General features: G+C 49.2%; 1 protein-coding gene across 1 annotated transcript in view; it reads right to left on the reverse strand.

Annotated features, from left to right (window-relative positions):
- Positions 1–4,367: 4,367 nt before the first annotated feature.
- LOC119931361 (plasmanylethanolamine desaturase-like) overlaps positions 4,368–23,649 on the reverse strand; it is a 31,235-nt gene continuing 11,953 nt past the window's right edge. The window contains exons 2-6 of the mRNA XM_038750000.1: positions 23,262–23,381; positions 9,072–9,163; positions 7,001–7,145; positions 6,661–6,873; positions 4,368–4,568 (exon numbers count right to left, since the gene is read on the reverse strand). Coding sequence (XP_038605928.1) covers positions 4,447–4,568; positions 6,661–6,873; positions 7,001–7,145; positions 9,072–9,163; positions 23,262–23,381 — 692 coding nt within the window. The 3' untranslated portion in view covers positions 4,368–4,446. The remainder of the gene's footprint in view (positions 4,569–6,660; positions 6,874–7,000; positions 7,146–9,071; positions 9,164–23,261; positions 23,382–23,649) is intronic.

Here is a 23,649-nt window from a genome sequence, read left to right on the forward strand (position 1 = left end):
GACCTTTGACTCCAAAGCCCGGGCTCTTTCCACTGAGCCACGCTGCTTCCCATTTGGCAGCTTCTCGACTGCGGACCCGTTGTTGGGTAAGGACTGTCTCTGTTGCCGAATTGCACTTTCCAAGCGCTTAGTACAGGGTTCGACACACAGTAAACGCTCAATAGATATGAATGAACGAACGAACTGATCCCAGCCGGCCTACACCAGAGCTTGGCAGGACAGAGAAAGCTGCTTCCTTAGAGGTCTGTTCTGGAAGCGCTTAGTACAATGCTCTGCACACAGTAAGCGCTCAATAAATACAATTGATGATGATGATGATGGAAGTCCAAGTTAAAGCTCTGTTTGGCTTCTGGCCCACGGGACAAGTGACCAATGATCTGGGCTAGGCCTCGGGAATTTGCAGGAGATATCTTCGCTGGCCTTTATTTTTATGGTATTTGTTAAGTGCTTGCTATGTGCTAGGCACACTACTAAGCCAGTTGGCCTCTTGAACATTTTATGTTAAGGTTTGTCTTTCATAGAGAAGCAGCGTGGCTCAGTGGAAAGAGCACGGGCTTGGGTTCTAATCCCCGCTCCGCCACTTATCGGCTGTGTGACTTTGGGCAAGTCACTTAACTTCTCTGTGCCTACGGTACCTCATCTGTAAAAAAATGGGGATTAAGATTGTGAGCCCCACGTGGGACAACCTGATCACCTGGTTGCACATAGTAAGCGCTTAACAAATACCATCATTATCATATTAACGTTTGTTTCCTGCCCCCCGCCACCAGACTGTGAACTCCTCACGGGCAGAGAACGCGTCTGCTAATTCTGTTGTACTGTACTCTTCCAAGTGCTTAGTACAGGGCTGTAAACATAGTAAGCGCTCAATTAATACAATTGACAGATGCATCCTCCCAGCCCCACAGCACTTATGTACATATCCATAATTTATTTATATTAGCAACTGTCTCCCCCTCTAGACTATAAGTTCCTTGTGGGCAGGGAATATGTCTGTTTTATTTTACTCTTCCAAGCACCTAGTACAGTGCTTTGCACAGGGTAAGAGCTCAATAAATACAACTGATTGAACATGCCCTGGGCTAAGCAGGGTGAAAGTGTGAACATGAACACACATGCATAGTGCAGTGGTCTGCCCAGAGGAAGCACTCAATATTTAACGCCACTGAGCACTTATGTACATATCTGTAATTTATTCCTTTATATTATTGTCTGTCTCTCCCCCTAGACTGTAAGCTTGCTGTGGGCAGGGAATGTGTCTCAACTCAGTTGTACTGTACTCTCCCGAAGCATTCATTCATTCAATTGTACTGGAGCGCTTACTGTGCGCAGAGCACTGTACTAAGCGCTTGAAAGAGGACAATACACCAAGACATATTCCCTGCCCACAACAAGCTCATAGTCTAAAGCACTTAGTAAGCACTCAACAAATACGGATTGATTGCTGTATGACCTTGGGCAAGTCACAACTTCTTTGCGCCTCAGTTACTTCTTTGTGCCCCAGTTACCTCATTTGTAAAATGGGGATTAAAACTGTGAGTCTCACGTGAGACATGGCCTGTGCCCACCCCAATTAACTTGTACATACCCCAGCGCTTAGTACAATGCCCGGCATATAGCAAGGACTTAACAAATACTATTAAATAAATAGACAGTGGAATCTGTCCACTATCCGGGTGTGAGGTGAGGAGCATGGACATTCTCCCTGCCTCATCATCATCAATCGTATTTATTGAGCGCTTACTATGTGCAGAGCACTGTACTAAGCGCTTGGGAAGTACAAATTGGCAACATATAGAGACAGTCCCTACCCAACAGTGGGCTCACAGTCTAAAAGGGGGAGACAGAGAACAAAACCAAACATACTAACAAAATAAAATAAATAGGATAGATATGTACAAGTAAAATAAATAAATAGAGTAATAAATATGTACAAACATATATACATATATACAGGTGCTGTGGGGAAGGGAAGGAGGTAAGATGGGGGGGATGGAGAGGGGGACGAGGGGGAAATCCACTTGGAAGATGGGCAAAGGTCAAGTAAAAATAGATGTGTGCGTGTATGTGTGTGTGAAAGAGAGAGAGAGAGAACTTTCCATAATTAAGGCCAAGAGAAACTCTGGGGTGAAGTAGGGGGTTAGTAAAGGGGGTTTCCCTTTACTCAAACTATGAATAGCACTAAACTGAGAAGATTAGAGTGGATGCAGACCATGGACTCATAGTGCCTCAGTGCCTGTGCCTCAGTTTCCTCATCTTTAAAATGGGGATTCAATGCTCTCCCTCTTCATTAGACTGAGAGCCCCGTGTGGGATAGGGACTAAGTATTTATCCCAACGCTTAGTACAGTGTTTGGCACAAAGTGCTTAAATACTATCATTATTATTATTTTATTAAGGCTTCACAGCTCAACATGAGGCGAGAGGAGTGTGCTTGAGTGTGTATGTGTGGGGGGGGTGATGTGATGTGCGGTGCAGCCAAATTCCCAGCAAGGGGTAGGACTTCTGTAAGGATAAACAAGTGCCCTTCTGGGCCTTTAAGAGTGCTAGTGACTTCCTGAGACTAACACTTTTCAGATCTGAGAGCCTAAAGGATGGGCTGCTGCTTTGTAGCAACTTTATCCCCCTCCCAAGATATCCAAGAACTCCAGCAAACTTCATATGCACTAACCGCTTTGTTATAAATATATTATGTACATTCAAAACATCACATTAAAATATTATTCCATGTTACAGAAAGATATTAAGGCTTTATATTTACATTAATCAAGCAAGCACCAAAAAAAAAAAAAAAGTCCATCCATCCCAGGTCTCCCCCAAACTGGCCGGACGCTTAAGTTTCTGGCTGGAGCGGTCAAAGGAACAATGCCACCTTCCATGCTAGCAGAAAGATCAGCGCCCGGTGAAAGGATGTCCCACAGTCAGCGAAGAAAAGACGGATTCCAGAATAGGCCCGTGGATCTTGGCACTGACCCCAGTAGCTTGGTTCTTTCCGGACCGGCCCGCCGACCCAGACTGCGACCCCGCTGGCCCCGGGCCAAGCCCCCCACCTCCCCACCGCCAATCCAGACAGTGATCTCGCAGGCTTGCCCACCCACCCACCCACCCACCCCAGATTATGCCCTGGCAGGCTCCAGGCTGTGCCCCTATAGCCTTGCCCGCTAGGCCCGGGTTATGTCCCCCTGGCCCTGCCTGCCGACCCCAGATGACCCTCCCACTGACCCCATGGGCCATGCCAACAGTCCACACCTGGACCAGGACCCCACTAGCCCCAGGCTGTAGTTCCCGCTGCCCTGCCTGCCAACTCAGACCGTTCCCCTGAGGTCTTCCCTGCTGACTCCGGACCACGCCTCCATTAGCCCCAAGCCATGCCAATACAGCGCTGCCCGCTGAGCCAGCCCGTGCACCCGCCTCCTGTGCTCCCTGTCCACAGATCCACCTGTTAGCAGCCAGCCGGCCCATGCCAGCCTCAGGTTGCGCTCCCATGGCCCTGCGTGCCGACCCAGACTGTGCTCCTGCTGGCTCCCGCCCACTGACCCATTCTAAGCCCCGGCCATAACCATCCAGTCCTGCCCATTGACCCATCCCGTGCCCCCTCCAGCCCTGGATCAGGCACACCCCAAGATCCAGGGGATGCTTCAGGGTCCCCACGCCCACCTTTTAATGGAGGGGGTGGGGGAAAAGGGGAGACACAGAGCGAGAGAAGCTGGGGTGGGCCCTGTCCTTTTCCCACGTGGGAGAGGAGAGGGCATGACACCAGAAAGGATCTGTCCGAACCAAATGGGCATGTCTGGGGGAGGAGGACACACAGGCTAAGCTGAATTGACCTCTAAGGGCCCTGACCCAATGTCTCGGTTTCCTCTAATATGCAGGGCTGCGTTAGCGGACTTTTAGGAAAACAAAAAATCAGTGACCGGAGCCAAAATGAGAACGCTTGACCATCTTCCGCTCCTTTTTTCTGAGACCAGCAGGAAGGAAGTGAGCGTAGAGGCAGCGGAAGTCAATTGCTCTTCACGCCTCCGGGTGCCGATCCATCGCACGGACCGCCGACTGTCACATCCGTGCTTTCTTTCGGCGGGGGGAAGTGGGAGGCAGAGGACGGGGACAGGCTTTTAAGACGAAGGGCTTTCCCCGCCCCTAAGATGGCAGCGGCTGTCGGGAAACGAAACAGGTTGGGCAGGCGGCCAGTTGTGGTTCAAGTACTGTTTCAAAAGGAAGCTGGAAGGGGGAGGGGTCCGCGCCCTTCCTTTGCCGGTCTGATGCCGCCGGTGCTTTGCAGTGCTCGCTTTCAGAGTTTGTTATCTCCAAGAGTGGAATTTGGCGGGTGGTGTGTGTACGTGTGTGAGAGAGGAGAGAGAGAGGGTGTACGTGTGTTTGTGTACACTGTATAGTAAGAAAAAAAAAAGGTTGGCAATAAGGTTAGAGCTCGCAGGACAGCCGCTGGAAACTATTTCGTTTTCTGAGCCCATTTCATATCATCTGCTCGGGGTTTTTCTCCAGTGAGTCCTTGGATGATATCCTCCAAACACCTCCAAAATCCAATCTTCTCCAATGGGTAATTTAGCCAACCTGAATGAATGCGAGGGGGGGCGGGGGAGGAGAGAGAAAGAAAGAGAGAGAGAAGAGAGAGGGGGAGGAAACAGAGAGAGAGAGAGGGAGGGAGGAGCCCTCTGTTACTTTCACAAGCAGTGGTGGGGAGTTCCGTGCTCAGATAGAAAAGCCCATCCATTCCCCGCTGCTGGGAGGTCAGGGTCGTAAGGGAGGTTTGCTGAGCGGGCAGCAGAGTCCACGCGCAGTAAGAAAGGAAAACCAGGCAGAGGACACCCCTGTATTACTCCCTGACCCACAAGAAAAGGAGAAGGCCGTTCCTTATGATTACACAGAAATGTTTCCACAGAAACCCGGCCACTCCCAGGGCTCTGACCATGGGGGCCCGAGTCAGGGCCAGAGTTCTCAGCTCCGTGGCCCTTGGGCGGGTCTCTCTAAGCTCTCTGTCTCCACACGTCCCTTATGGGGACATCGCCTATTGGAAAGGGAGGGAGAAGATTTGAGGGAAGTACACTCAAAGCAGAGCCTGCAGCTTGAAAAAAATCAAGAGGGTTTTAATCCCTAAGTCCTCCAGGGGCTTTCTTTACATGGGTCAGGGGAAAACATCTCCACTTTGAAAAGGAGGATCTAAGGCTCAGGGATGCTATCAATCAATTGTATTTATTGAGTGCTTACTGTGTGCACAGCACTGTACTAAGCGTTTGGGAAGTACAAGTTGGCAATATATAACATGTCATAATAATAGCATGGCTTAGTGGATAGAGGATAGGCCTGAGAGTCAGAAGGACCTGGATCCTAAATCCGGCTCCGCCATGTGTCTGCTGTGTGACCTCGAGCAAGTCACTTAACTTCTCTGGGCCTCAGTTACCTCATCTGTAAATAGGGGATTAGGAGTATGAGCCCACTCCTGAGCCCCTGCTCTTTCTGCTAAGCCATGCTAAGCAGCGTGGCCTAGTAGAAACAGGTTGGGCCTGGGAATCAGAAACACCTGCATTCTGACACCGGCTCTGCCACTTGTCTGCTGTGTGACCTTGGGCAAGTCGCTTCACTTCTCTGTGCCTCAATTTCCTCATCTGTTCATTCATTCATTCAATCGTATTTATTGAGCGCTTACTGTGTGCAGAGCACTGTACTAAGCGCTTGAGAAGTACAAGTAAAAACATAGAGACAGTCCCTGCCCAACAGCGGGTTCACAGTCTAGAAGGGGGAGACAGACAACAAAACAAATCATATTAACAAAATATAGTAGAATAAATATGTACAAGTAAAATAGAGTAATAAATATATACAAACATATATACATATATATAGGTGTCGTGGGGAGGGGAAGGAGGTAAGGCGGGGGGGATGGGGAGAGGAAGGAGGGAGCTCAGTGTGGGAAGGCCTCCTGGAGGAGGTGAGCTCTCAGTAGGGCTTTGAAGGGAGGAAGAGAGCTAGCTTGGCGGATCTGTAAAATGGGGATTAAGACTGTAAACTCCATGTGGGGTAGGGACTGTATCCAACCTGATTATTGTGTACCTAACCCAGCGCCTAGTAAAGTGCCTGGCACATAGTAAGCACTTAGATACCATTTTTAAAATATGAGCAAAAAAAAAAAAAAACCAAACCCAACCAACCAAACAAAAATCAATCAATCAATCGTATTTATTGAGCGCTTACTGTGTGCAGAGCACTGTACTAAGCGCTTGGGAAGTACAAGTTGGCAACAACTGCGGCATCAAGGAGTATAACTGGCTGGCCCAATGTCACACAGTAGACAAGTGGCAGACTAGAACCCAGGTGCTCTTTCCATAAGGCCATGCTGCTTTTCACTTCAGCCAGCCAGCCTGGGGCTGGGAGAGATGATGATAATGGTATTTGTTAAAGCGCTTACTATGTGCAAAGCACTGTTCTAAGCGCTGGGGAGGATACAAGGTAATCAGGTTGTCCCACAGGGGGCTCACAGTCTTAATCCCCATTTTCCAGATGAGGTAACTGAGGCACAGAGAAGTTAAGTGACTTGCCCAAAGTCACACAGCTGACAAGTGGTGGAGCCGGGATTTGAACCCATGACCTCTGACGCCAAAGCCCGGGCTCTTTCCACTGAGCCACGCTGCCGGCCAAGAGGCCTCACCTGTGGTAATGCAGAAGTAGGTCTCGTGAGGGGAGACGTGATGAATTCGGTGGTGTTTCCGAGGCAGGATGACGTGCCAGTCCTGGAGGAAGGTGACCCAGCGCGGAAGCCCGAAGTACGTGTGGGACCATTTGTGGATCTGGTTGGTGAAAGTCACGAAGATGATGAGGCAGAACACAAAACACTCCCAAGGGTATAGCTGCTGCACAGATTCTGTGGGGCAGAAAGAGGCAGAGGCTGACGGTTCTCCTCAGATGGCCGGAGCGCGCGCGCGCCTGCCCGCCTGTCCCATCTCTCCCTTCCTTCCTCCGTCTCTCCCCGCCGTCACGGGCTCTCTCACCTGGGCTCAGAGTGCTGAATTTGTAGGCCATGTTGGCCAGGGGCAGCAGCGTCACCAGACAGTTGTCTCCGTTCGTCTCAATGAAGTCGTGCCGGGTGATGGCGGTGGGGTCGATGTGGTGCTCTCGGAAGGGCCGGATGAAAGCCTGAGGGAGGCGGCGAGGATGGGGTGGGGTGGGGTGGGGAGGAGGCCTGCCGACCCCACAGCCGCGGAGAGGAAGCCGACTGCCCCCGGCACGTCCCGAGGCCCAGGTTTAGAGTAGGTTTCGCTCAATTGCATTTATAGAGCACTTACTGTGTGCAGAGCACTGTACTAAGCGCTTGGGAGACTCCAATGTAACAATAAACAGATACTTGCCCACAGTGAGCTTACGGTCTACAGAGAAGCAGCGCGGCTCAGTGGAAAGAGCCCGGGCTTTGGAGTCAGTGGTCATGGGTTCAAATCCCAGCTCCGCCACTTGTCAGCTGGGTGACTTTGGGCAAGTCACTTCACTTCTCTGGGCCTCAGTTACCTCATCTGTAAAATGGGGATTGACTGTGAGCCCCCCGTGGGACCGGATTACCTTGTTAACCTCCCCAGCGCTTAGAACAGTGCTTTGCACATAGTAAGCGCTTAACAAATGTCATCATTGTTATTATTATTACAATCTCCTCTAAGGCTAACCTCTAAGGCCCAGGAGAGGGTCAGCTGCTGCCCACTCTCAGAGTGGAAATTCCCAGCCCGTGGCTCTCTGGTCCTGTGGCTCCTGCTTGCTCCTTCCCTGCCTCTGACCCAGATTTACGTCCAGTCTACATCTGACCCAGATCTACATCCTGTGGCTCGCTGCCAACTCGGGGGGCCTGGCACCTTGTCTCCCTGCCCAGCCAGCTCCCGGCCCCCTCCTCCAAATGAGCTTTCCGGCCGTCTGCGTCCGGGCCGGTGCTCAGGGCAAACTCCTCGAGCCCTGACCGGCCCAGCTATAATACCTACACTTCTGGAGAAGCAGCACAGGGCTGGGAGTCAGAAGGTCATGGGTTCGAGTCCTGACTCTGCCACTTTGTTGGCATTTGTTAAGCGCTTACTATGTGCAAAGCACTGTTCTTGTCTGCTGTGTGAACTTGGGCCAGTCATTTCACTTCTCTGGGCCTCAGTTCCCTCATCGGTAAAATGGGGATTGAGACTGTAAGCCCCCACGGGAACAGGGACTGTGTCCAACCCAATTTACTTGAATCCACCCCAGCGCACAGTACAGTACCCAGCACATTAGTATTATTATTATTAATAAATTATGGTGTTTGTTAACCCTTTACAATGTGCAAGGCCAAGTGCTTACCAGACACCACAATAATTATAATCTCCCTGAAATCACCACCACACCAGGGACAGGATGCTGCCATCTCAGGAGGCCCAAAGACTGCTGAGATTGCTACTAAAAATCAAATAACTGTGGTATTTGTTAAGCGCTTACTGTGTGCCAGGCACTGTAATAATAATAATAATTATGGTATTTGTTAAGCGCTTACTGTGTGCCAGGCACTGTAATAATAATAATAATTATGGTATTTGTTAAGCGCTTACTGTGTGCCAGGCACTGTAATAATAATAATAATTATGGTATTTGTTAAGCGCTTACTATGTGCCAAGCACTGTTCTAAGGGCTGGGATAGATACAGGGTAATCAAGTTGTCCCATGTGGGGCTCACACTTTAATCCCCATTTTACAGATGAGGTAACTGAGGCCCAGAGAAGTTAAGTGACCTGCCTAAGGTCTCAAAGAAGACGGGATTAGAACCCATGTCCATTTGTGACCTTTGAAAGGGTGACTTCTGTGGAGTAAAGGGGATGGAAGACAGATGGGAGGGGGTCAAAGAGACAATAGGAGGAGAGGAACTTGACAGCAGGTTCAAGGAGTTATGGAGACAAATAGCAGGATGGATAACTGGAGGGAGCCATGAGGTCAAGGGAGGGCTGAACTAAGCGCTGGGGTGGATACGAGCAAATCGGGTTGCTACCAACACCCCTCTCTCCACCCCCACAGTGAGGGCGACCGGATCCCTCTGGATTTCCTCCGGGACGACGGGAGCTCACCCACCTTTCCCACCACAGGCAGCTCCACGGACCCCCAGGTGTCAGCTCCCCAGTGCACCAGTCCCGACAAGAAGTCAGCGATGAGGATTCCTGCAACTGAAAACAAACGGGGGTGAGTGGGGACGGGGCCGCTCCCAAAGGGACACCGGGGGACCAGTGGGCAACGCCAACTTGACCCAAGACCCGGCCACCAGCCCGGAGAGGGCAATAATAATTATGGCACTTTGTTAAGCGCTTAGTATGTGCCAGGCACCGTACTAAAGAGCTGGAGCGGATACAAGCAAATCAGGTCAGACACGGTCCCCGTCCCACGTGGCGCTCACAGTCTCAATCACCATTTTATAGATGAGGTATCTGAGGCCCAGAGAAGTGAAGTGACTTGCCCAAAGTCACACAGCTGACAAGTGGAGGAGTCAGGATTTGAACCCATGACCTCTGACTCTAAAGCCCGGGCTTTACTCACTACGCCATGCTGTTTCTGGCTCTGACTCTGCCTATCTGCTGTTCTCATCATCGTAACCGTAATAAGCGTAGATGGCGTTTGTTTTCGAGAAGCGGTGTAGCTTAGTGGATAGAACACGGGCCTGCGAGTCGGGACGGCCTGGGTTCTAATCCTGGCTCCACCCCATGTCTGCTGTGTGACCTGGAGAAAGTCACTTCACTGCTCTGGGCCTCAGTTACCTCATCTGTAAAATGGGGATTAAGAGTGTGAGCCCCATGGGGGACAGCGACTGTGTCCAACCTGATTAAACTTCTATCTACCCCGATGCTTAGAACAGTGCTTTCATTCACTCACTCATTCATTCAATCGTATTTATTGAGCGCTTACTGTGTGCATAGCACTGTACTAAGCGCTTGGGAAGTACAAGTTGGCAGCATATAGAGACGGTCCCTACCCAACAGTGGGCTCACAGTCTAGAAGGGGGAGACAGAGAACAAAACAAAACATATTAACAAAATAAAATAAATAGAATATGGACAAGTAAAATAAATAATATGCACAAGTAAAATAAATGCTTGGGACACAGTAAGTACCATAATCATCATCATCGTTTTACGCTCCTACTGGGCAGGGAACCTGTCTGCCAACTCTGTTCTATGGCACTCTCCCAAGCGCTCAGTAAGTACGGCACTCTCCACACAGTAAGCGCTCAATAAATACCACTGACTGATTCATTAGGCCCTTTCAATCGGTCGGCCAGAAATGGTACCTGACATTTTTGATTCATTCATTCAATCGTATTTATTGAGCGCTTACTGAGAAGCAGCATGGCTCAGTGGGAAGAGCACGGGCTTTGGAGTCAGAGGCCATGGGTTCGAACCCCGGCTCCGCCAACTGTCAGCTGTATGATTTTGGGCAAGTCGCTTCACTTCTCTGGGCCTCAGTTACCTCATCTGGAAAATGGGGATTAAAACCGTGAGCCCCCGGCAGGACAACCTGGTCACCTTGTAACCTCCCCAGTGCTTAGAACAGTGCTTTGCACATAGTAAGCGCTTGACAAATACCGTCATTATTATTATTATTATTACTACTGTGTGCAGAGCACTGTACTAAATGCTTCTGATCTTCCCATGGACTCCGGATGTCTGTTGCCTCATGGGGGAGCCTGTACCTGAGGAAAGCAGAGGGAACCAGTGGGAGGTTCCCGCAAGAACAGGCCTAAACTGGCCCATCCTGGCAAGTGTGGATTTCCAGAAGGCCCAGGATGGAATTTGCCCCAGGGATGAGTCAGTAGCCAAACAGTCCCAGCTCCCAACTTGGCTTTGAAGGAACAAGGCCTGGGGCGGTAGCTAAGGGACTCTGCCTCCAAGGGAACCCCTCCAGTCCACGGACAACACAAGGCCAACCGGTTCTGCTCCTTTGGAGGAGGCAGGGTGGGGAGGAGAGCCTGGGTTTGATCCCTCCTTCCCCCACCCAGCTTGAGGGGAGAGCTGCCAGCCTGAATTGTGGTGGGAAATAATAATAATAATACTAACGGCATTTGTTAAGCGCTTACTATGTGCAAAGCACTGTTCTAAGCGCTTTCTAAGGTAAAGGGACACACCTTCAGGGTACAGCCCCAGTGCTTCCCAGAGGAACAGAAGCTTAAGGGGGGGGTTGCACTTCAGCCCTCAGGGAAGCAAATTAATCCGGGTTAAAGCCAGGACACACTCCTATTCTTGCTCCGCTGGAGGCAGGCAGACCCTCAGCCTCCCTCAAACAAGAAGCCCCCCACCCCAGACTCCAGGACTCCCTCGCCTCACCCCACCTCCCCTCCATGGGGCTGCTTCCCTCTATCATTCATTTTAGTGTCTGTCTTCCCCTCTTTGTACTCTCCCAAAAGCTTAGTACTGTGCCCGGAAAAATGCTCTATAAATACTATCGATGGACAGATTGTGGCATTAGTTAAGAACTTACTACGAGCCAGGTGCTGTGCTAAATGCTGGGGTAGATTCAAGCTATTCAATCAATCAATCGTACTTATTGAGCGCTTACTGTGTGCAGAGCACTGTACTAAGTGCTTAAACACTGTTCTAAGCACTGGGGAGGTTACAAGGTGATCAGGTTGTCCCACGGGGGGCTCACAGTCTTAATCCCCATTTTACAGATGAGGGAGGCACAGAGAAGTGAAGTGACTTGCCCAAAGTCACACAGCTGACAATTGGCGGAGCCGGGGTTTGAACCCATGATCCCTGACTCCAAAGCCCGGGCTCTTTCCACTGGGCCACACAACTCCTCTCCTCAAGACCCTCCCTCAGATTGGACACAGTCCATGTCCCATATGGGGCTCACAGCCTTAATCCCCTATGTCACAGATGAGGTAACTGAGGCCCAGAGAAGTTAAGTGACTTGCCCAAGGTCACACAGCAGATAAGTGGCCCCACCTCCTTCCCCTCCCCACAGCATTTATATATATATATATATATATATATATACATATATATATATACACACACATATATACATATGTACAGATTTATTACTCTATTTATTTTACTTGTAAATTGTATATATATTTGTACAGATTTAAGCCCCCCACCCCAGACTCCAGGACTCCCTCGCCTCACCCTACCTCCCCTCCACGGGGCTGCTTCCCTCTATCATTCATTTTAGTGTCTGTCTCCCCCTCTTTGTACTCTCCCAAAAGCTTAGTACCGTGCCTGGAAAAATGCTCTATAAATACTATCGATGGACGGATTGTGTCGCTAGTTAAGAACTTACTACGCGCCAGGCACTGTGCTAAATGCTGGGGTAGATTCAAGCTATTCAGATTGGACACAGTCCATGTCCCATATGGGGCTCACAGCCTTAATCCCCTATGTCACAGATGAGGTAACTGAGGTCCAGAGAAGTTAAGTGACTCACCCAAGGTCACACAGCAGATAAGTGGCCCCACCTCCTTCCCCTCCCCACAGCACTTGTATATATATATATATATGTACAGATTTATTACTCTATTTTACTTGTAAATTGTATATATATTTGTAAAGATTTATTACTCTATTTTACTTGTAAATTGTATATATATTTGTAAAGATTTATTACTCTATTTTACTTGTACATATTTACTATTCAATTCATTTTGTTCATGATGTGCATATAGCTTTAATTCTATTTCTTCTGATAACTTTGACACCCGTCTCCATGTTTTGTTTTGTTGTCTGTCTCCCCCTTCTAGACTGTGAGCCCGTTGTTGGGTAGGGACCGTCTCCATATGTTGCCGACTTGGACTTCCCAAGCGCTCAGTCCAGTGCTCTGCACTCAGTAAGCGCTCAATAAATACGACTGAATGAATGAATGGCGGAGCTGGGATTAGAACCCAGGTCCTTCTGACTCCGAGGCCCACGTTCGACCCCTGAGGTCAATCTACTTCTCTGCCTGCGAGACTGTAAACTCTCCTGCAGACTATAAGCTTTTGGAGGGCAGGGAACGTGTTTACCAACTCTGCTGCAATGTACTCTCCCAAGTGCTTAGAACAGTTGCCAACTTGTACTTCCCAAGCGCTTAGTACAGTGCTCTGCACACAGTAAACGCTCAACAAATACGATTGAATGAACAGTGCTCTGCACACAATAAAAAACACAGGCCTGGAGGACTTGGACAAGTCACTTAACTTTTATGGTTCACAGTTAGCTCCTCTATAAATCGGGGATGGTAACCACGCTCTCCCTTAGACTCCGAGTCCCACATGGGATGGGGGACTGTCCAATCGGATTGACCAGTACCTACTTCAACTCTTAGCACAGTGCTTGGCACATGGTAAGTGCCTAACCTATACCACAATTATTAATAATTGTGCCAAGCACTGTTCTAAACACTGGGCTGGATACAAGGTAATCAGGTTGCCCCACGTGGGGCTCACAGTCTTAACCCCCCTTTTACAGAGGAGGTAACTGAGGCACAGAGAAGTTAAGCGGCTTGTCCAAAGTCACACAGCAGACTAGTGGTGGGGCCGGAATTAGAACCCACGCCCTCTGACTTCCAAGCTCAAGCTTTTTCCGCTAGGCCACACCACTCTATAATAATAATAATAATGATGATGGCATTTATTAAGCGCTTACTATATGCAAAGCACTGTTCTAAGCGCTGGGGTAGATACAAGGTAATCAAGTTGTCCCATGTGGAGCTCACAGACTTTAATCCCCATTTTCCAGATGAGGTAACTGAGGCACAGAGAAGTTAAGTGACTTACCCAAAGTCACACAGCTGACAAGCGGCGGAGCCAGGATTTGAACCCATGACCTCTGACTCCAAAGCCCGGGCTCTTTCCACTGAGCCACGCTGCTTCTCTATTCCACACTGCTCGCAGGTCTATTCCACGTTGTTTCGCTGATCACCTCGGCTCAGAGCTTAGCGCTTAGTAAGCACTCAATAAATACGACTGAATGAAAGGAAGTAAGTAGTACTCAAATACGATTGACTGACTTGAGACCAAGCGCTTGGTACAGTGCTCTGCACTCAGTAAGTAAGAATGATGGACTCATTGAGAGATTAGTCAGGGAGGAGTATTTTCATAATAGCCAAAAGGAAAGAGCAGAACTAGAATTTCAGAAAGAAGACAGTACTGTCAGACTGGAGACAAGACAAGACTACTATATAGTAGACAAGACTATATGTTGCCAACTTGTACTTCCCAAGCGCTTGGTACAGTGCTCTGCACACAGTAATCAATCAATCAATCAATTGTATTTATTGAGCGCTTACTGTGTGCAGAGCACTGTACTAAGCGCTTGGGAAGTCCAAGCTGGCAACATATAGAGACGGTCCCTACCCAAAAGTTGGCTCACAGTCTAGAAGGGGGAGACAGAGAACAAAACCAAACATATTAACAAAATAAAATAAATAGAACAGATATGTACAAGTAAAATAAACAAGTAAAAATGACGGGACTAATTGAGAGATTAGTCAGGGAGGAGTATTTTCATAATAGCCAAAAGGAAAAAGCAGAACTAGAATTTCAGAAAGAAGACAGTACTGTCAGACTGAAGACAAGACAAGACTACTATATAGTAGACAAGACTATATGTTGCCAACTTGGACTTCCCAAGCGCTTAGTACAGTGCTCTGAACACAGTAAGCGCTCAATAAATACGATTAAATGAATGAATGAATGAATGAATGAGAGAGAAAATAGGTTCCAAGCTTTAGGCTAGCTCCCCGCAACCCTCTCCCTTTCCACTGCCTGAGGGCTTGACACTCTGAGGTGCCTTGAGCTTCTCTGGCCTGATACCATGGAGGTTTCCCAATAAGGGGGACCAGAAGGAGGTAAAAAGAGGAGGAGGGGAAGGACAGCTGGAGGAACAATGGGAAAGATCAAACAGGAGGAAAATCTGCTTGCTGCAGGCCATATCCTCAGCAGCTGATTTGTTACTGGCACAATACCTCTCCCTCACACAGATTTCAATCCACCAATGGTTTTTATTGAGTGCTTCCTGTGTGCAGAGCACTGTATAATACAAGAGAGTTGGTAGATATGTTCCCTGCCTACAAAGGGGGTTACCATCTAGTGGGAGAAACGGGGCTCAAAGAAGTTTACAGACATTCAAACCATGCTCAATCCACCAGCTTCCATCTTAATCTGTAGATTACACTGCCACATTCAGAAGAAGGGGCGGCAATTTGCTCGGAATTTAGTGTCCACTCGGCTGAAAGTGAGCTAAATCCAACTCCTGCACAACCCCAAGTTGTATGGGAGAGGGGCCTCCCCCAGATTAAGCCCCCATTTCCCCATTCCACCCTCAGTGAACTGTGCACTTCTCTGCGCACCCCTTAAGTACCTGTATACACATCCTGATAAATTACATAAAGGAGAAATCGATTAATTCAATGTCTGTCTCCCCCTGTACCCTCTAAGTTCCTTGTGGGCCAGGATCACAGTAATCACTCTGCTATATTTTACTCTCTCCCAAGCTCTTAGTACAGTGCTCTGCCTGGTCAGTGCTCAATTCACTCAAAACATACTTATTGTGCGCTTACTATGTGCAGAGCACTGTACTAAGTGCTTGAAAAGTACAATTCGGCAACAGATAGAGACAATCGCTACCCAACAACAGGCTCAGAGTCTTGAAGGGGGGAGACAGACAACAAAACAAGTAGACAGGCATCAACAGCATCACAATAAACAGAATTAATGTGCACATAATTCTATTTATTTTGATGGTACCGTCCCTACCTCCCGTTGCACCGAGGACTGAAGCGCCCATTGCCGACATCTTCTGGGGTGCGTCAGTCTGTCAGTTGTGTTTATTGAGCACTTACTGGGTGCAGAGCATGTATATATGTTTGAACGTATTTATTACTCTATTTTATTTGTACATATTTATTCTATTTATTTTATTTTGTTACTATGTTTTGTTTTGTTGTCTGTCTCCCCCTTCTAGACTGTGAGCCCGCTGTTAGGTAGGGACCGTCTCTATATGTTGCCAACTTGGACTTCCCAAGTGTACAGTGCTCTGCACACAGTAAGCGCTCAATACAATTGAATGAATGAATACTAAGCACTTGGGAGAGTACAATACAACAATACACAGACACATTCCCTGCCCACAACGAGCTTACAGTCTACAGGATAGCGGGGGAACTCCGCTTTCCTGTTCGAGAGGACTTGGCTTTCCGGTTCGAGGGCGGAAATTTTGCGGGACAGCCCTGGGATTGGGCTTCCTTCCCCAAGCTCGGGAGGAGGAGGTTGGCGGACACACAGGGCCGGTGAACTGAGCAGGAGAATTAAGCAGGCCAGGCGTGAGAGGGAAGTTGCCCAGGAAGTGAGGAAATGACAGCAGGGGTGAGGAGAAGGCAAGAAAGGACAAAAGCTTCCCAAGAAGCAGGGCTTGGAAATAGTGCGCAATCAGCACTTGCTGTGGTGCAAAGCACTAGCACTAACTAGGAAAGGTGAGAATTAGACAGAGTCAGGAGCTCGGGATTCTAATTCCACTCATTCATTCAATCGTATTTATTGAGCGCTTACTGTGTGCAGAGCACTGTACTAAGCGCTTGGGAGGTACGCTCTGCTACTTGCCTTGGGCATATCATTCATTTCATTCATTCATTCAATCATTCATTAAGCACTTCCTGTGTGAAGAGCACTGTACTAAGTGCTTGGGAAGTCCAAGTTGGCAACATATACCAAACAGTGGGCTCACAGTCTAGAAGGGGGAGACAGACAAGAAAACAAAATATATTAACAAAATAAAATAAACAGAATAAATATGTACAAATAAAATAGAGTAATATCACTTATCACTAATATCACTTATCAGGGCCTCAGTTTCCGCAACGGTGAAAATGAGGATGAGAACGATTCTCCCTCCCCCTTAGACCGGGAGCCCTGGGTGGTACAGAGACTGTGCCCAAAGGGCTTATACTGTATCACTCCCAAGCTTAGCACACAGTCAGCGCTTAACAAACACTGATTATTAGGAGCTGGCTCGGGAGTGAGACAACAGGCCCCTCTCCAAAGGGCAGGGATCTCTCCCCCAAAACTCCAGAAAGCTGAGGAACGCCCTTAGGCTGGGTACCCCAAGCAGAAGAGGCAGAGTTCTGCCCACGGGTTTCTCCAGTTCTGGCCGAGGTTGGACGGAGCCAGGGAACATAGGGAGCACTGACCGATGCGGCCTGGCCGGCCTCTGGCCACTGCAGGGAGGGAGGCAAGGATGGCGGGGGCGAGGAGGAGGAGGAAGAAGATTCTGGAACACGACAGCTTTGAAGGGGGAGCCGCCTTCCCTCGGATCCAGAACACAGCCTGAATTCTCTCTGGAGCCGGAAGCCCGCGATCCCTCTAACGGGGACGAAGTGAGCCGGCTCCGGGTGGACAGGCCCTCCTTTGTCCCGCCCGCGCCCGGGCCGCTGGTGGAATGTGGCGCCGAGGGAAACCAGCGCAAGCGTGCGAGGGCGAGCGTGTAGAGAAGCAGCGTGGCTCAGTGGACGGAGCCCGGGCTTTGGAGTCAGAGGTCATGGGTTCAAATCCCGGCTCTGTCACTTATCAGCTGTGTGACTTCGGGCAAGTCACTTCTCTGTGCCTCAGTGAACTCATCTGTAAAGTGGGGATTAAGACTGTGAGCCCCACGTGGGACAACCTGACCACCCTGTAACTTCCCCAGTGCTTAGAACAGTGCTTTGCACATAGTAAGCACTTAAAAAATGCCATTATTATCATTATTATATGCTCTTGCCCCAGTCCTCCACTGTCAGCCTGGCCTGCCTCAGTCTCCCCCCAACCCCCAATCCGTGCCAACCCTGAAGCCCCCTGGCAGGAGGTGGGGGGCACTCCTCTCCTTGGGCTGCCCCTCTTTCCTTAGACAGGTGGGTTGAGGAGAAGCTTTGCCTGCTGTGTACTGCACTTCCCCACTGAAGGCCTGAGGAGCTCAGGAGGACAAGAGACGGACTGATTCTCTCTTCCCGCCAAGATGGTGAGTTCCCGGCAGGATGAAGACTGCGTTCCACCTGCCTGTATTTTTTTCTTTATAGTATTTGTTAAGCACTTACTACATGCCAGGCACTGTAAAAGGACTGGAGTAGATACAAGATAATCAGGTTGGACACATTCCACATCCCACGTGGGGCTCACCGTCTGAATTCTCAGTTTACCGATGAGGTAACTGAGGCGCAGAAATAAAGTGACTTGCCCAAGGTCGCAGAGCAGACAAGCAGAGCCAGGATTAGAGCCCAGGTCCCTTTTTTAAAAATGGTATTTGTCAAGCGCTATGTGCCAGGCACCAAACAAAGCACTGGAGTAGATACAAGATAATCAGTTGGACAGAGTCCCCGTCCCACATGGGGCTCACCATCTTAATCCCCCTTTTACAGGTGAGGTAACTGAGGCTCAGAGAAGTTAAGTGACTTGTCCAAGGTCACTCATTGGCGGAGACGGGATTAGAATGCAGGTCCTTCTGGCTCCCGGGCCAGGGCTCGATCCACTAATCCCTGCTGATTCCCACTGTATCGTATTTACCACTGAATCTACCCCAGTGTTTAGTCAATGTCTCCGGAGCTGAAATTCCAGTCAGTTTTATCCAGACAGCTCAGGAGCAAAGATCAATCAATCAATCACCAGTAATTGCGCGCCTACTGTGAGCACAGCACTGTACTAAGCGCTTGAGAGTACAACAGAGTAGGTGGACATGACCCCTGCCTTCAAGGACTCCAGCTCGGGGGGCAGAGTCAAGGAAAACAGGGTAAATATCCAAGGTCACCTAAATCTCAGGATGACGGGGTGGGAAGGATGGGGGAGGAGGATAGGAGAGAAAGAACTGAGAAAGGCTGAGGGGATATCTGGAATCCTTTCTAGTAATATTCTATTACTCTATTTTACTTGTACATAACTATTCTATTTATTTTATTTTGTTAATATGTTTTGTTTTGTTCCCTGTCTCCCCCTTCTAGACTGTGAGCCCACTGTTGGGTAGGGACCGTCTCTATATGTTGCCAACTTGTACTTCCCAAGCTCTTAGTACAGTGCTCTGCACACAGTAAGCGCTCAATAAATACGATTGACTGATTGATTGATTAATAACAATAATAATAATTGTGGTATTTGTTAAGCGCTTACTACGTGCCAAGCACTGTACTAAGTGCCAGGGGCGACGCGAGCAAATCGGGTTGGACACAGTCCCAGTCCCACGTGAAACTCACAGTCTCAATCCCCATTTTACAGATGAGGTAACCGGCACAGAGGAAGTAAAGTGACTTGCCCAAGGTCATACAGCAGACATGTTGCGGAGCTGGGATTAGAACCCATTCCATTCAATCATAGTGCAGAGCACTATACTAAGAGCTTGGAAAGCACAATTCTGCAATAAAGAGAGACAATCCTTGCCCAAAGCAGGCTTACAGTCTAGAAGACTTCTGGGTTCCCCCGTCCCCCGACCCAAGAGGTGGAGGATAAAGCTTGAGGATCCTGGGGCGGGTCTTGGATTGGAAAGTGGGGATTCAGGAATGACCAGTGGGCATTCCAGAAGGGACGTGCCCTGAGTGGGGGGATCCCGTCCGAAGAACGGGCTCGATCCATGACAGCAGCAGTGGAAGCCCCTCTCAGAACCCAGAAGGGCCCTTCAATCAATCAATCGTATTTATTGAGCGCTTACTGTGTGCAGAACACTGTACTAAGCACTTGGAAAGTCCAGGTTGGCAACACATAGAGACGGTCCCTACCCAACAGTGTGCTCACACTTCATTCTCGATCCCAAGGAACCAGGGTGGGGGGTCGGAGGGGTATCAGTGCCTCCAGCCGGACACATTTGAGAAGCAGCGTGCCTCAGTGGAACGAGCCTGGGCTTGGGAGTCAGAGGTCATGGGTTCAAATCCTGGCTCCGCCACTTGGCAGCTGTGTGACTTTGGGCAAGTCACTTAACTTCTCTGGGCCTCAGTTACCTCATCTGTAAAAGGGGGATGACTGTGAGCCCCAAGTGGGACAACCTGATTCATTCAATCATATTTATTGAGCGCTTACTGTGTGCAGAGCACTGTACTAAGCACTTGGGAAGTACAAGTTGGCAACATATAGAGATGGTCCCTACCCAACAGTGGGCTCACAGTCTAGAAGACTGAAGCCTGTGAGCCCCCCGTGGGACAACCTGATCCCCTTGTAACCTCCCCAGCGCTTAGAACAGTGCTTTGCACATAGGAAGCGCTTAACAATTACTATCATTATTATTATTATTATTATTATTATTATTAATTGTCAGCTGTGTGACTTTGGGCAAGTCACTTCACTGGGCCTCAGTGACCTCATCTGTAAAACGGAGATGAAGCTTGGGAGCCCCCCGGGGGACAACCTGATCACCCTGTATCCCCCCCAGCACTTAGAACAGTGCTTTGCACATAGTAAGCGCTTAACAAATGCCATTATTATTATTATTATTATTATTATTATTATTATTATTATTTGAGGCTTGGCAAAGACGGGCACACAAGGCACTTCTAAACCGCAGCCATCGATCGACAGTCCGAGGCCGGGCGGCCGTGGCCGGGGGCCAGCTACTGCCAGAGAGCTTGACCAAGCCGCTTTAAATCTTTAATTATCTGCATGTTTAAATCGTGTCTGCTCAGGTGCGCTCGGACAGGGCCTCTCACCACCGCGGCCATCCTGGCAGACACCCGCCGCTGGCCATTCCCAAGACCTACCGGGCAACTGGGAAGACTGGGAAAGATGGGGTTGGGAGGGAGGTTGGAAACTGGGGTCTTCCCAGACCCCTCACCCCACATCACCTATTATAGATGAGATGACTTTATGGCCCTCTCTTTCTAAAGGGTCTATCAGCAATTTTCCAGGCATGTTGACACAGAATCCCAGTCCAAGAGGAATTGATTAGACTGTTCAAACAGCACTTATCAGTGAATTGGCAGGCTTATCAGCTCTCCAGGAGCTGTGATAAGGTGGAGGTGATGGGGGTGAGGACAGCGTGGTCCCTTCAACAAACACTAGAGTGCCAACACCAGGGCCCAGTGTGGATTTTTAGTCCATTTTTTTTTTACAGGAGGGATGGGGGTGTTTCACACAAACCGGCCTGACACACCAATGAAAGAGAGCCCCAGCAAGAGTGGGATCATATCTCCCTCCTCGATCATTATTATTACTGTTATTATGGTGTTGGTTAAGCTCTTACTATTTGTAAAGCACGGTTCTAAGCACCAGGGTAGATAGATGCATTCTAATCAAGTCCAACAGTCCCTGTCCCACGTGCGGCTCACAGTCTAAGTAAGTAGGGGGAAGTACCGGTATTGAACCCTCATTTTTTATAGCTGAGGAAACTGAGGCCCAGAGAAGTGATTTGGCCAGGGTCACATGGCAGACAAGGGGCAGGGCCAGAATTAGAACCCGGGTCCTCTGAAGCCCAGGCGTGTGCTCTTTCCACTAGGCCACGCTGCTTCTCTACCGCTTCGAGCGATGCTCTCCGGAGGTGCTCAATCAACACCACTAACTGACCGCCTGTGCTGGAGAATTCCAGGGGAAGGCTAGTAAGTTGGCCTGGGAATTCCCCCGGGACTCTGGTGACCTTAGGCTGCTGAGAAGGGAAATGCAGGACATTACAGCCAATGCCTCTTGGGCTAGAGAGAATTCCTCATAGTTCATTCATTCATTCAATTGCATTGACCGAATGCTCACTGTAAGAAGAGCACTGTACTAAGCGCTTGGGAGAGTAAACAATAAACAGACACATTCCCTGAGAAGCAGAGAAGCAGCGTGGCTCGGTGGAAAGAGCACAGGCTTTGGAGTCAGAGGTCATGGGTTCAAATCCCAACTCCGCCAATTGCCAGCTGTGTGACTTTGGGCAAGTCACTTAACTTCTCTTTGCCTCAGTTCCCTAATCTGCAAAATGGGGATTAAGACTGTGAGCCCCCCGTGGGACAACCTGATCACCTTGTAACCTCCCCAACGCTTAGAACAGTGCTTTGCACATAGTAAGCGCTTAATAAATGCCATCATCATTTTTATTATTCCCTGCCCACAGTTAGCTTACAGTCTAGTTGCTACCAATCACTGGTATTTACCGAACTAAGTTTTGTGCTGCTCTCTAAGATGACCCAGGGCCCAAAAGGCACTGGATGCTAAATAACAGAAAAATCTTTTGGGACCAAAAAAAAGAGCAACCAGACTCTTCTCTCTCTCAGGGATTATGGACTTTTTAGCTGCTGTCTGGAACTAGCCCAGCTCTACTTTGCCCGACCTGACCGTGGATTTGCTGTAAATAAATTTTTTACAAAAGGAGCATTTACTAGTGATAAAAACCCAAGTCAAATGACTCCCTTGAGATTATAATAATAATAATGATGGCGTTTAAGCACTTACTATATGCAAAGCACTGTTCTAAGCGCTGGCGGGATACAAGGTGATCAGGTTGTCCCACTTGGGGCTCACAGTCTTCATCCCCATTTTTACAGATGAGGTAACTGAGGCACAGAGAAGTTAAGTGGCTTGCCCAAGGTCACACAGCAGACAAGTGGCGGAGCTGGGATTCAAACCCTTGACCTTTGACTCCCAAGCCCGTGCTCTTTCCACTGAGCCATGCTGCTTCTCTGCTTCTCAGGGAATGTGAATCACCTACTTGGGCTCTAAATAGAACCCAGGTCTCCTGATGGCCCAACTTCTGCCCTTTTTGCCCACGATCGTTGGCCTTGTCAGCTCTAAGCCAGCAAGATTCCATGAAGGAGAACCCTTAAACCTTTTTCAAAGAACAATGTCCATATCTGACAGGGCAGAGGCCAAGCATACGTCCACTGCTGCAAGAATCCCGTCCAAACACGCAGGGTGGAAAATTCCACTGGCGTTTTCTCCCTAAACAGTACGATTAGCTGAGGGAAAGGACTCTCAGCATAAAGACCGGCCCCAGCGCTGAACAAGTAACAAAGAGCTCACAAGCCAACCCCCGCGAGACCCCAAAACAAACTCACATCTCCGGAGTTAAAAATCCCAGCAGCCTCTCTGATTGCTGTTTAAAAAGCAAAGCACAACTAATTCCCTTAATAAATTGATTCCCCGCCGCCAACGGGGCCATCTCGCCTCTCAGAGGCTCCGGACGCGGGAAGTGGTTTGGCATGAAAGCCTCAAGGTGATGAACTCAGTGTTGTAAAAGGAGCGAGCCCATTAAGAGGACTGAAACCATTAAAAGCTTCCCCAAGGTCCAGCTGAAACTCCCCCCCTCCCCAGGACCCCCGTCAGGTCCCCGGGTACAAAGGGTGGGCGAGGGGGTGGGCGCAGGGAGGAGGGGGTAGACTTACACATTCCGAGGAGCACGGGGCGGGTGTGCTCCAGGCTGGCATGTCGGAGGAGGTGGTAGAGGTTGAAGAAGATGAGAGAGAAGCATGTTATCACACACAGCCACTCCTGGACCCGTTTGCCTGTGGGACAAAGAAAGGGGACATTGCTGCGTCACTGCCCGGCTGCCACCGGGCCCCCGGGATCCACGCACTCAGTAAAGGATCAGCTCCTGGCAGAGAGGAGGGGTTGGGGTGACCAAGCTCGAGCAGGCTCTCCGAGGGGGATGTGGAGCCTGGGTCTGAAATAGTCTTTAAAATTCTCTGTTTGATCAATCGTACTTATTTGATTATTATTTTTAAAGGTATGTGTTAAGAGTTTACAACGTGTCAGGCACTTTACCAAGTACTG

This window comes from Tachyglossus aculeatus, chromosome 8 (assembly GCF_015852505.1).
Source record: "Tachyglossus aculeatus isolate mTacAcu1 chromosome 8, mTacAcu1.pri, whole genome shotgun sequence".
Lineage (NCBI taxonomy): Eukaryota > Metazoa > Chordata > Mammalia > Monotremata > Tachyglossidae > Tachyglossus > Tachyglossus aculeatus.